Genomic DNA, 15,133 nt, shown 5'->3' on the forward strand with positions numbered 1-15,133 from the left:
ATTTTCCCCGTGGATTCATAGGAATATATATATATATATATATATATATATATATATATATATATATATATATATATATATATATATATATATATATATACATATATATATATATATATATATATATATATATATATATATATATACTTCGTTATAAAGAGCACACGAGAGACAAGACGACAGGGTGCGCATGCGCTCGAACTCGTCTCAATGCAATACTGGCCTCCACGTCAGCACAGCGGTTACCATAACGCGCTAGTTCGATGCTTAACAGGAAAATTGGTCCCAAGTCACATCTGTTACAAAAGGTGCTACGCTCAATGTCCTCATCTTGTATGAGGAAGTGAAACTGTGAAGAGGTTAGCGTTTGTTAACGCATCCACGGCCCGCCAGCACTCGAGCGCGCTGGTTCGAATCCTGGTTGCAGCAGTCGGTCCACAGTCAACCCAAGCTGTTCATCCTCCCCTAGAGGGTGTTTTGAAATGGTTTGGGCACATGGAGAGAATGAGTGAGGAACGACTGACCAAGACGATATATGTGTCGGAGGTGGAGGGAACGAGGAGAAGTGGGAGACCAAATTGGAGGTGGAAAGATGGAGTGAAAAAGATTTTGAGTGATCGGGCCCTGAACAAGCAGGAGGGTGAAAGGAGGGCAAGGAATAGAGTGAATTGGATCGATGTCGTATACCGGGGTCGACGTGCTGTCAATGGATTGAACCAGGGCATGTGAAGCGTCTGGGGTAAACCATGTAAAGTTCTGTGGGGCCTGGATGTGGAAAGGGAGCTGTGGTTTCGGTGCATTATTACATGACAGCTAGAGACTGAGTGTGAACGAATGGGGCCTTTGTTGTCTTTTTCTAGCGCTACCTCGCACACATGAGGGGGGGAGGGGGTTGTCATTCCATGTGTGGCGAGGTGGCGATGGGAATAAATAAAGGCAGACAGTATGAATTATGTACATGTGTATATATGTACATGTCTGTGTGTGTATATATATGTGTACATTGAGATGCATAGGTATGTATATTTGCGTGTGTGAACGTGTATGTATATACATGTGTATGTGGGTGGGTTAGGCCATTCTTTCGTCTGTTTCCTTGCGCTACCTTGCTTACGCGGGATACAGCGACAAAGCAAAATAAAAATAATAAATAAATAAATAAATATATATATATATATATATATATATATATATATATATATATATATATATATATATATATATATATATATATAAAGGAAGAGTTTACATGAGTTTTCATGAGAAAGACAGACAACAAGAGGCCTGATTGGCCCAGGACTGGGTTGTCTGGCAAAAATCAACAATTAGAATAAAAAATAAAAAAATGTAATTTCGCTCATCAGTTACTTAAGACATCACCAACACCCCGATATTGCACATTAGCCTTCCAGTGTCCCCGTTATCGCTGTCGTTTATGAGAGAGAGAGAGAGAGAGAGAGAGAGAGAGAGAGAGAGAGAGAGAGAGAGAGAGAGAGAGAGAGAGAGAGAGAGAGAGAGAGAGAGAGAGAACAGTCCGATACATGGAGAGCAGCCTCAGCCAAACCCATATCCGTACGACCAGCCACATCGTCCGCCAACCTGAGCATAACACAGCCCAACTCAGGATGGTTGAACCCTGGCTTGGTGGGAGACCCAACTGACGCACACATACACACACCACACATCGTCCCACGCAAAGGACTCACGCAGGAAGCCAGAGCAATAATTCCAAGGGCATCAGGACCTCAGCAATAATCCCCAGGGCATCAGGACCTCAGCAATAATTCGCATGGCATCAGAACCTCAGCAATAATCCCCAGGGCATCAGAACCTCAGCAATAATTCGCAGGGCATCAGAACCTCAGAAATCATTTCCAAGGCATCAGGATCTATTCTGAATATGAACAAGAAGGATCCGATCCTGGTGAAACTACACTATCAGGTGTTGTTCTCCATCTTAGCCTAAAGCCACAAGACGGGTGAGAAGCATTCTAAATATCCATGTGTTGAGGAGTGTCGCTGGGGCGTACTAACCGTCCATGTGTTGAGGAGTGTCGCTGGGGCGTTCTAACCGTCCATGTGTTGAGGAGTGTCGCTGGGGCGTTCTAACCGTCCATGTGCTGAGGAGTGTCGCTGGGGCGTTCTAACCGTCCATGTGTTGAGGAGTGTCGCTGGGGCGTTCTAACCGTCCATGTGTTGAGGAGTGTCGCTGGGGCGTTCTAACCGTCCATGTGTTGAGGAGTGTCGCTGGGGCGTTCTAACCGTCCATGTGTTGAGGAGTGTCGCTGGGGCGTTCTAACCGTCCATGTGTTGAGGAGTGTCGCTGGGGCGTTCTAACCGTCCATGTGCTGAGGAGTGTCGCTGGGGCGACGCACGCAACACAATAATTACGACCCGACGAAAAGCATTCTACCCGTCCGTGTGTTTGAGAGGTTTCCCTGCGACGACGCATGCAACACATATGACGACCCGTGGAAAGTGTAGCGGGAAAAGTCTGAGTACAACATCTAGGCATGAAAAAGCACCCAGGTCGAGATGTGAGACTGTTCGGGGTACGTACTGTGCCACAGGCCAGGCGGGAGTACTCACTCAACCCAGGGGCACAAATGACCAATCCACCGGTCCTGGGGCACCTGGGGCACGGTGGCTAGCAGTGCCAGGACCCACAGCACAAGGAGGTGATATGAGGCACTGGCAAGGCCAGGGACGATGGCTAGCAGTGCCAGGACCCACACGAGAGGGAGGTGACCTGGGGCACTGACAAGGCCAGGGACGGTGACTAGCAGTGCCAGGACCCACACCAGAGGGAGGTGACCTAGTGCACTGACAAGGCCAGGGACGGTGACTAGCAGTGCCAGGACCCACACGAGAGGGAGGTGACCTAGGGCACTGACAAGGCCAGGGACGGTGACTAGCAGTGCCAGGACCCACACCAGAGGGAGGTGACCTAGGGCACTGACAAGGCCAGGGACGGTGACTAGCAGTGCCAGGACCCACACGAGAGGGAGGTGACCTAGGGCACTGACAAGGCCAGGGACGGTGACTAGCAGTGCCAGGACCCACACCAGAGGGAGGTGAAGGAAGGTGAAAGGCAGCAAGTGGTCAGACGAAGGGGCTGGAACCACCGACGTGGAACAGAGAGGGAGGGAAGGAACGGTAAAAGCGGGTAGGTAGGGGAGGCACCAGACGAGGTAAAGCGGACAAATAGGGTGGAACGAGTGGCCAAGAGGTGGGTCGGGTCCCTCGACTTCAAGAAGTGTCGCCCTGAAGGGCTATCGACCTGAGAACAGGGGGAGGAAGGGGCGGGGGGGAAAGAGGCGACCCCATACACACACACACACACACACACACACTGGTCTCACCCATCACTCTCTCCCAACACTATTCGTTCGTGTTTATGTAGTTAGTTCGGTGTCTCCACGTCGCCTTGGTACGACCAGGCGAACGTGTCCATTGCTTTGAATGAGAGATGAAACTACAATCAATCTTTCAGCAACTCAGGATACAAACTGAGCAGAAAAATGATAAAGAGATTAAATGCTGCTTCTGTAAGAAGCGCTTGTGAACGGAGAGAAATACATTGTGATTAATGAGTAACAGTGGCCATATGGCAAGTGACAGTGGACAGATGGGCAGTAGTGACAGTGGACAGATGGGCAGTGACAGTGGCCACATGGGCAGTGACAGTAGACACATGGGTAGTGACAGTGGACACATGGGTAGTGACAGTGGACACATGGGTAGTGACAGTGGACACATGGGTAGTGGGAGTGGACACGTGGGTAGTGACAGTGGACACGTGGGTAGTGACAGTGGACACGTGGGTAGTGACACTGGACACATGGGTAGTGGCAGTGGACACGTGGGTAGTGACAGTGGACACGTGGGTAGTGGCAGTGGACACATGGGTAGTGGCAGTGAACACATGGGCAGTGACAAGTGGACAAATAGGCAGTGGAAACATGGGCAGTGACAGTGGACACGTGGGCATTGACAAGTGGACAAATGGGCAGTGACAGTGGACACGTGGGTAGTGACAGTGGACACATGGGCAGTGACAGTAGAATCGTGGGTAGTGACAACGGACACATGGGTAATGACAGTGGACACATGGGTAGTGACAGTGGCCACATGGACAGTAACATGGCCACATGGGTAGTGACAGTGGACACATGGGCAGTGACAGTGGACACATGGTTAGTGACAGTGGACACATGGGTAGTGACTGGACAATGGCCACAAGGTCAGTGACAGTGGCAACATAGGTAGCGACAGTGGCCACATGAGCAGTGACAGTGGACAAATGGTTAGTGACAGTGGACACATGGGCATTGACAGTGGACACATGGTTAGTGACAGTGGACACATGGATAGTGAGCGGCCACATGGTTAGTGACAGCGGACACATGGGTAGTGGCAGTGGACACATGGACAGTGACAGTGGACACATGGGCAGTGAGTGGACACATGGGCAGTGACAGTGGACACATGAATAATGACAGTGGATACGTGTGTAGTGACAGTGGTCACATGGGTAGTGACAGTAGAATCGTGGGAAGTGACAGTGGAAACATGGGTAGTGACAGTGGACACATGGGCAGTGACAGTGGGCACATGGCTAGTGACAGTGGACACATGGGTGGTGAGAGGACACATGGGTAGTGACTGTACGCATGGGCAGTGACAGTGGACACGTAGGTAGTGACAATGGCCACATGGGTAGTGACACTGGCCACATGGGTAGCGACAGTGGACACATGGGCAGTGACAGTGGCCATATGGGCAGTGACAGTGGCCACATGGTGTGACAGTGGCAACATGGGTAGTGACAGTAGCCACATGGGCAATGACAGTGGCCACATGGGCAGTGACAGTGGCCATATGGGCAGTGACTGGCCACATGGTTAGTGACAGTGGCAACATGGGTAGTGACAGTGGACACATGGTTAGTGACAGTGGACACATGGGCATTGCCAGTGGACACATGGGCAGTAACAGTGGCCACAAGGGCAGTGACAGTGGCCACATGGGCAGTGACAGTGGCCACATGGGCAGTAACAGTGGCCACATGGGCAGTGACAATAGCCACATGGACAGTGACAGTGGCCACATGGGCAGTGACAGTGGCCACATGGGCAGAGAGGAGACGCAACCCTGGTGGGGAGCAGCAGCAGGAGGCCGGGAATATCGGCAGCTTCCGGGCAGGTGAGGGCCCAGGCGGTCGTCCACCACCACCTGCACACATGATTATGCCAACACATGCTGCTGCTGCTGCTTGTCTGAGGAGGGCCCGTGCTGGTCCACTGGCACACACGACAGGTACTTCCTCCACCCGCCCTGCCCTGCCCTGCAGCCGCTCCACACACACACATGCCCTCTCGCCTCTCCCTACCACCCGCACGGCCCACCCGGGTACAGACGTCTACATTCCTCATCATGGAAGTTCCGCTGGGGACCAGGAGGGTCTGTTACAGACCCCCACAACACGCACCAAACCACACACATAAATCTTTCGCCTTCCACTGAGGCCAGACACTTCCGCGATCGCCTTAAGAAAGCCGGTATTACTAGCTTCAAATAGCTTCGCGTCTAGCCTTGAGGTTTCCTCCCCACCCCCTCCACAGGATCCGCGTCCCTGTGAGGTAATTCCCAGCCAGGTACCTGCCTCCACTACCTGGCACCGTCTGCAAAAACCCCCTCTGCTGACGGGCCCGTCACTGGGCCAGTTCCAGAGGGCGTGATGCCTTCCTCTACGGCTGCCTCCAACACCTGTCATGAACCGTCATGTGCTGTGCTTTCACTGTTTTTCCCCAGCCCCTTGTGCCACTTTCTCATGACTTGTGGCCATTCTATTTTTCTCCCACTGAAAATTCATACAACCTTCTCTCTCTCTCTCTCTCTCTCTCTCTCTCTCTCTCTCTCTCTCTCTCTCTCTCTCTCTCTCTCTCTCTCACTCTTCCTGTAGCCACAGGCCCCTTCTACAGGTTATATCTAGGTTCCTAATGCCACAGGCCCCTTCTATATGTTATATCTAGGTTCCTGTAGCCACAGGCCCCTTCTACAGGTTATATCTAGGTTCCTAATGCCACAGGCCCCTTCTACAGGTTATATCTAGGTTCCTAATGCCACAGGCCCCTTCTACAGGTTATATCTAGGTTCCTAATGCCACAGGCCCCTTCTACAGGTTACATCTAGGTTCCTGTTATCACAGATCCCTTCTACAGGTTATATCTAGGTTCCTGTAGCCACAGGCCCCATCTACAGGTTATATCTACGGTTACACCTAGGTTCCTGTTGTCACAGGCTCCCGTACAGGTTACATCTACACCTCATGTACAGCCTTTAACAAGGGCACGGCCTTTACTGCTCACACCCTGTGAGAGGCAAGAGGCGGCCGGGAGATGGAGGCTGGTTATGCCACACACCACCGCCCTACCAAGCCACACAGACACACTCTACGTCAGCCCAGAACGAGCCTATATTGCCACAGGCCATCTCCTGTGCCCTATACAAGGTCTGTAACCCCTATGGACACTGCTTGTGCCGGCCCATGCAGGTTCTATATACCACCAGGCGAAACTCTCACGTCAAAATGCATCCAAAATTTTGAGCCAAGTCTCTCTGGGTATCTCAAAGATATCTCTCCCTGTGTCTAACGTTAGGGGTCACCAAAACACTACCTCCGCGTTACAATGAGCGTCCTGGGTCAGACCGTGTGTATATAAGACGATGATTCACGTAAACACGTGGAAAGAAGGAACAAGTGTGGTTGAAATGGCGTGTCACGGTGAGGTGACGAGGTTGTTACGGTGCGGGGACGAGGTGTTACATTGACATGAGGAGGTGTTACGGTGAGGTGACGAGGTCTTATGGTGTGGTGATGAGGTGTTACGGTGAGATGACGAGGTGCTAAGGTGAGGGGACGAGGTGTTACGGTGAGGTGACGAGGTGTTACGGTGAGGTGACGAGGTGTTATGGTGAGGTGACGGTGTTGCGGTGAGGGGACGAGGTGTTACGGTAAGGACGAGGTCTCATGGTGAGGTGACAAGGTGTTACGGTGAGGTGAGGTGTTACGGTAAGGTGACGAGGTGTTACGGTGAGGGGACGAGGTGTTACAGAGGTGACGAAGTGTTACGGTAAGGTGACGAGGTGTTACGGTGAGGTGACGTGGTGTTACGGTGAGGTGACGAGGTGTCACGGTGAGGTGATGAGGTGTTACGGTGAGAGGTGATGAGGTGTATCAGAGTGTAGTGGTAGGACAACATATAAGAGGGTTATAGTAGTGATGTGTCCGTCACTTTATAACAGGGGAGTGACTGGTGGGTCACTACATAAGAGGAGGAGTGTAGTGATGGGTCACTATATACGAGGAGGAGGAGGTCACTACATAACAGTATAGTGGTGGGTCATACAGAAGGGAGGGAGGAAGGGCGATCATCACCTTCACATTGTTCCCGCAGGTACTCCTTCATGTACTCGTCGCCGTCAACGCTGGAGAGGTCGTCAGAGGGCGTGGTGTCGCCTCCCTGGTGGCTGTGTTCCTCCTCCTCGCTACGGTGCGTGAGCCGCGTGCCGGGGTCGGAGCTCCTGACGGAGGGCGGCGGCAGGGAGCTGGCCCTGGCACGACCCAGGTCGTCCACCGTCAGCTGGTGTATGGTGGGGTTCTGCGGGTTCAGGCTCTGGATGAGCGAGGAGACGGTCGACGGGTCGTGGATGGTCATCTTCCTCGTCACCTTCCGACACACGTCGCCCAGCACGCTGCTCACGGACATCTTCCGACGCGACATCTTCACCGACGTGTGGGTCTTCAGCTCTCAATATCAACATGTAGATTCACCGAACGAAGGGCAATACAGTCCGTCCGCTGCACACACACAAGTTTCCTTCACCACAAACTGCACAGTCTGCGCCCCACGCCTCACATTATCATGGCCTACTGCGCCACATACATCTACACCAGCACTCCCGGACTCTTATCTTTCTCCTGTCAAATATAGAGGCGTCATCTACCTGTCCCAGCTAGCTAGACAGGCTAAGGGCACTAACGTCCTGTCAAGTGCTGCCAAGAGACAGTGATGTAGACGGTCTGGTTGGCAGTGTCACTTTACGACACCATCCAGAGGGGATGGTACGGCTCGTCCCGTCATCATGTCACCTATACACACGTATGAACACTCAACAGATACAGGCTGTCTCAAAAGTCTGAACCCAGGGGTAGAACCCACTGTTCACCCTTCGTTCGACAAATGTTCAAATTGCATGACATGAACTTTTTCATACCCAAAAGGTTAGGTGAGGCAATTTGAACATTTTGCTGAACGAAAGGTGAAGAAGAATGAACTCCTGTCTCTGAGCTTCAACTTTTGCCTTTATCTTGGTAAGTAAGACTCAAGTCAGTTGTTGGAGTACCACCTCACACAACCCCACCAATGAACAGTCATGTATCTACCTGACGTCATAACGGGGGCCCATCCAGCCCACGGCCACAGTACTGCGTCACTGGCGTCTGCAGGGGAGGGGACTACGTCGCAAGAATGTCGCTCTTGAAAAGTATAGCAGTGAGGAAGTGTGTGAGAGAAAGAGAGAGAGAGAGAGAGAGAGAGAGAGAGAGAGAGAGAGAGAGAGAGAGAGAGAGAGAGAGGGGGGGGGGGGGAGTCGTGGGAGCCCCTACGTCATATGAACCTGTCAGCTACGGTTCCTGAAGCTGTCGTGTGATGAGGGAGGTTGACACATGCCGTGCCTCACATCAACACACGAGTGAACTGTGTAGAAAAAACCCTGAGTATAGCGTCCATAGGAAATGTCATAATAATGGCGGGAGGTGCCTACAGTGTCCTACGTCACGCACAACAACGACTCTCTGTCAGGAGCGCTTGACTTCAGTGGGGGAAATATCAACCCGAAGGGGGGCGAGCCCGCCTGCACCACCAGGGTCACCCGGCCAGGGACGAGGTCCTCACCCCTGGCGCTGGAGGCGGGGGTCGTCAGGCACCACCACCTCCCAACTAGTGAAGAGGTTGGACCCGCCAAGCTAGCTGGCTGGATGGACGGCTCGCGACGCGTCTTTCCGCTCACTCGTCGTATCTCCGGTATAGCTCAGCCTACCACCACCACCACCACACACACACACACACACACAGGTACTGGCCATCGAACACACTGGACTAGCGAGTGATCCTTGCTATACCTGTGTCGCCAGCACCACACTCGCTGATCGTGGTCACTACTGTTTTCCCCATATGGGGGGGAGGTGTACACACTTGCGTAGATTAGCTGCCTCGTCAAGAGCCGCCATACGGTGGTTCGTCTGAGGGGCAAGGCGGGGGGTCGTACACCACGACGGCCCGAGTGCAGCCTCCAGTCACTGGGGCTTGGAGAGGGAGGCGGAGCGACAGAGAGGTCGGGAGTGGCTCCTTCACGGTGTGAGGAGGGGTAATGAGGCACCTACGGCAGGAGTGTGGGGGGGGCCTCCTCTGGTCCGGCGACCGCCTCGAGGATCACTGCCCAGAGATGCGTCCCTCGCGCCGGACACAACCACAACCGGATGGTGTTATCTCTTACTTTTCCCCTTCCAACCTCAGGTCCCACAAGCCCTGACACCACTACCTTCCAGCCCCAGCTCCCACAGGCCCTGACACCACTACCTTCCAGCCCCAGCTCCCACAAGCCCTGACACCACTACCTTCCAGCCCCAGCTCCCACAAGCCCTGACACCACTACCTTCCAGCCCCAGCTCCCACAAGCCCTGACACCACTAACTTCCAGCCCCAGCTCCAACAAGCCCTGACACCACTACCTTCCAGCCCCAGCTCCCACAGGCCCTGACACCACTACCTTCCAGCCCCAGCTCCCACAAGCCCTGACACCACTACCTTCCAGCCCCAGCTCCCACAAGCCCTGACACCACTACCTTCCAGCCACAGCTCCCACAAGCCCTGACACCACTACCTTCCAGCCCCAGCTCCAACAAGCCCTGACACCACTACCTTCCAGCCCCAGCTCCCACAAGCCCTGACACCACTACCTTCCAGCCCCAGCTCCCACAAGCCCTGACACCACTACCTTCCAGCCCCAGCTCCAACAAGCCCTGACACCACTACCTTCCAGCCCCAGCTCCCACAAGCCCTGACACCACTACCTTCCAGCCCCAGCTCCCACAAGCCCTGACACCACTACCTTCCAGCCCCAGCTCCCACAAGCCCTGACACCACTACCTTCCAGCCACAGCTCCCACAAGCCCTGACACCACTACCTTCCAGCCCCAGCTCCAACAAGCCCTGACACCACTACCTTCCAGCCCCAGCTCCCACAAGCCCTGACACCACTACCTTCCAGCCCCAGCTCCCACAAGCCCTGACACCACTACCTTCCAGCCCCAGCTCCAACAAGCCCTGACACCACTACCTTCCAGCCCCAGCTCCCACAAGCCCTGACACCACTACCTTCCAGCCCCAGCTCCCACAAGCCCTGACACCACTACCTTCCAGCCCCAGCTCCCACAGCCCTGACACCACTACCTTCCAACCAAAGCTCCCACAGCCCTGACACCACTACCTTCCAACGCCAGTTCCCACAGCACTGACATCATAACCACCCAACCCCAGCTCCCACAGCCCTGACATCACAACCTTCCAACCCCAGCTCCCACAGCCCTGACACCACTACCTTCCAGCCCCAGCTCCCACAGCCCTGACACCACCACCTTCCAGCCCCAGCTCCCACAGCCCTGACACCACTACCTTCCAGCCCCAGCTCCCACAGCCCTGACATCACAACCTTCCAACCCCAGCTCCCACAGCCCTGACACCACTACCTTCCAGCCCCAGCTCCCACAGCCCTGACACCACTACCTTCCAGCCCCAGCTCCCACAGCCCTGACATCACAACCTTCCAGCCCCAGCTCCCACAGCCCTGACACCACTAACTTCCAACCAAAGCTCCCACAAGCCCTGACACCACTACCTTCCAGCCCCAGCTCCCACAGCCCTGACATCACAACCCTGTATGCAACATTTAAATCATTTCAGTACAATACCTTGAAATTTACAAAATTTAGAGAAGTAACAACGTACAATAACCCAAGTAACGTAACTTACAATACCCTAAGTAATACAACTCATAATAGCCTAAGGTACACTAATATACAATAACCTAAATAAAACAGTTTACAGTAACCCAAAGAATATAACTTGTAATAACCTACGTCATAACACTTATAATAACCTAACCAACACAACCTACAATAACCTAATCAACGCAACCTACAATAACCTAATCAACACAACCTACAATAACCTAATCAACACAACCTACAATAACCTAATCAACAGAACCTACAATAACCTAATCAACACAACCTACAATAACCTAATCAACACAACCTACAATAACCTAACCAACACAACCTACAATAACCTAATCAACACAACCTACAATAACCTAACCAACACAACCTACAATAACCTAACCAACACAACCTACAATAACCTAATCAACACAACCTACAATAACCTAACCAACACAACCTACAATAACCTAACCAACACAACCTACAATAACCTAATCAACACAACCTACAATAACCTAATCAACACAACCTACAATAACCTAATCAACACAACCTACAATAACCTAACCAACACAACCTACAATAACCTAATCAACACAACCTACAATAACGTGTAATGATAACACCATCCCCCTGAGCGTAAGCCATGCGCTCCCCTCTGAGTAAGACAACGGCCCGTGATCCACGGAGTGACTCATGAGGTACCAAGAGGCACGAGTCATGAGGTGTACAGGGTAATCCCACACCAGCCTTGGGCAGTAGAGACGAGTCCCCGACCCGCCGCCCCTCGCGCGTTACCCTGGCCACACTCACTCTCAGGGGCCCGCGTCTTACCCTGGCCACACTCACTCTCAGGGGCCCGCGTCTTACCCTGGCCACACTCTCAGGGGCCCGCGTCTTACCCTGGCCACACTCTCAGGGGCCCGCGTCTTACCCTGGCCACACTCACTCTCAGGGGCCCGCGTCTTACCCTGGCCACACTCTCAGGGGCCCGCGTCTTACCCTGGCCACACTCACTCTCAGGGGCCCGCGTCTTACCCTGGCCACACTCTCAGGGGCCCGCGTCTTACCCTGGCCACACTCACTCTCAGGGGCCCGCGTCTTACCCTGGCCACACTCACTCTCAGGGGCCCGCGTCTTACCCTGGCCACACTCTCAGGGGCCCGCGTCTTACCCTGGCCACACTCACTCTCAGGGGCCCGCGTCTTACCCTGGCCACACTCTCAGGGGCCCGCGTCTTAACCTGGCCACAGATGACCATAAAGCCTTAACCTGGCCTATGATGACCATAAAGCCTTAACTGGCCTACTGATGACCAAAAGCCTTAACCTGGCCTACTGATGACCATAAAGCCTTAACCTGGCCTACTGATGACCATAAAGCCTTAACCTGGCCTACTGATGACCATAAAGCCTTAACCTGGCCTACTGATGACCATAAAGCCTTAACCTGGCCTACTGATGACCATAAGCCTTAACCTAGCTCACTGATGACCATAAAGCCTTAACCTGGCCTACTGATGACCATAAAGCCTTAACCTAGCCTACTGATGACCATAAAGCCTTAACCTAGCCTACTGATGACCATAAAGCCTTAACCTGGCCTACTGATGACCATAAAGCCTTAACCTGGCCTACTGATGACCATAAAGCCTTAACCTGGCCTACTGATGACCATAAAGCCTTAACCTAGCTCACTGATGACCATAAAGCCTTAACCTAGCTCACTGATGACCATAAAGCCTTAACCTAGCTCACTGATGACCATAAAGCCTTAACTGGCCTACTGATGACATAAAGCCTTAACCTGCCTACTGATGACCAGAAAGCCTTAACCTGGCCTACTGATGACCAAAAGCCTTAACCTGACCTACTGATGACCAAAAGCCTTAACCTGGCCTACTGATGACCATAAAGCCTTAACTGACCTACTGATGACCATAAAGCCTTAACCTGGCCTACTGATGACCAATAAAGCCTTAACCTAGCCTACTGATGACCAATAAAGCCTTAACCTAGCTCACTGATGACCATAAAGCCTTAACTGACCTACTGATGACCATAAAGCCTTAACCTGGCCTACTGATGACATAAAGCCTTAACCTGGCCTACTGATGACCATAAAGCCTTAACTAGCCTACTGATGACCATAAAGCCTTAACTGGCCTACTGATGACCATAAAGCCTTAACCTGGCCTACTGATGACCAGAAAGCCTTAACCTGGCCTACTGATGACCAATAAAGCCTTAACCTAGCTCACTGATGACCATAAAGCCTTAACCTAGCTCACTGATGACCATAAACCTTAACCTGACCTACTGATGACCAATAAAGCCTTAACCTGGCCTATGATGACCATAAAGCCTTAACTGGCCTACTGATGACCATAAAGCCTTAACCTAGCTACTGATGACCATAAGCCTTAACCTAGCTCACTGATGACCATAAAGCCTTAACTAGCCTACTGATGACCAATAAAGCCTTAACCTGGCTTACTGATGACCATAAAGCCTTAACCTGGCCTATGATGACCATAAAGCCTTAACCTGGCTTACTGATGACCATAAAGCCTTAACCTGGCTTACTGATGACCATAAAGCCTTAACCTGGCTTACTGATGACCATAAAGCCTTAACCTGGCTTACTGATGACCATAAGCCTTAACCTAGCTCACTGATGACCATAAAGCCTTAACTAGCCTACTGATGACCAATAAAGCCTTAACCTGGCCTACTGAGACCATAAAGCCTTAACTGGCCTACTGATGACCAATAAAGCCTTAACCTACCTACTGATGACCATAAGCCTTAACCTAGCTCACTGATGACCATAAAGCCTTAACCTAGCTCACTGATGACCATAAAGCCTTAACCTGGCCTACTGAGACCATAAAGCCTTAACCTAGCTCACTGATGACCATAAAGCCTTAACCTGACCTACGATGACCATAAAGCCTTAACCTAGCTCACTGATGACCATAAAGCCTTAACCTAGCTCACTGATGACCATAAAGCCTTAACTGGCCTACTGATGACCATAAAGCCTTAACCTGGCTACTGATGACCATAAAGCCTTAACCTGGCCTACTGAAGACCATAAAGCCTTAACCTGACCTACTGATGACCAATAAAGCCTTAACCTGGCCTACTGATGACATAAAGCCTTAACCTACCTACTGATGACCAAAAGCCTTAACCTGGCCTACTGATGACCAATAAAGCCTTAACCTACCTACTGATGACCATAAAGCCTTAACCTGGCCTACTGATGACATAAAGCCTTAACCTACCTACTGATGACCATAAGCCTTAACCTAGCCAACTGATGACCATAAAGCCTTAACCTAGCTCACTGATGACCATAAAGCCTTAACCTGGCCTACTGATGACCATAAAGCCTTAACCTGGCCTACTGATGACCATAAAGCCTTAACTAGCCTACTGATGACCAGAAAGCCTTAACCTGGCCTACTGAGGACCATAAAGCCTTAACCTAGCCTACTGATGACCAAAAGCCTTAACCTGACTACTGATGACCATAAAAGCCTTAACCTGGCCTACTGATGACCAGAAAGCCTTAACCTGGCCTACTGATGACCAGAAAGCCTTAACCTGGCCTACTGAGACCATAAAGCCTTAACTAGCCTACTGATGACCATAAGCCTTAACCTAGCTACTGATGACCATAAAGCCTTAACTAGCCTACTGATGACCATAAGCCTTAACCTAGCTACTGATGACCATAAAGCCTTAACCTGGCCTACTGATGACCATAAAGCCTTAACTGGCCTACTGATGACATAAAGCCTTAACCTGGCCTACTGATGACATAAAGCCTTAACCTGACTACTGATGACCATAAAGCCTTAACCTGGCCTACTGATGACCATAAGCCTTAACCTAGCCCACCCCCCCCCCCCCCTTAAGCACTGCGGTACGCCCCCTTGAGCGCGGCGGTACGACCCTTGGGCACTGTGATACGACCCCTGAGCACGGGATACGACCCTTGACCACGGAGTACGAGCCTTGAGCACGGGGTACACCCCTTGAGCACTGCGGTACGCCC

General features: G+C 51.9%; 2 protein-coding genes across 2 annotated transcripts in view; both read right to left on the bottom strand.

Moving 5' to 3' along the window:
- Positions 1-15,133, bottom strand: part of C3G (C3G guanyl-nucleotide exchange factor) — a 411,105-nt gene that overhangs the window by 379,747 nt on the left and 16,225 nt on the right. The window lies entirely within an intron of this gene.
- LOC139761784 (uncharacterized) lies at positions 7,407-9,507 on the bottom strand. Its single transcript, XM_071686220.1, has 2 exons — positions 9,449-9,507; positions 7,407-7,984 (listed from the first exon to the last, which is right to left on the bottom strand). Exon 2 carries the CDS (start codon positions 7,785-7,787, stop codon positions 7,407-7,409), a length of 381 nt encoding a protein of 126 aa, XP_071542321.1. The 5' UTR covers positions 7,788-7,984; positions 9,449-9,507.

Source organism: Panulirus ornatus, chromosome 41, assembly GCF_036320965.1.
Source record: "Panulirus ornatus isolate Po-2019 chromosome 41, ASM3632096v1, whole genome shotgun sequence".
NCBI lineage: Eukaryota > Metazoa > Arthropoda > Malacostraca > Decapoda > Palinuridae > Panulirus > Panulirus ornatus.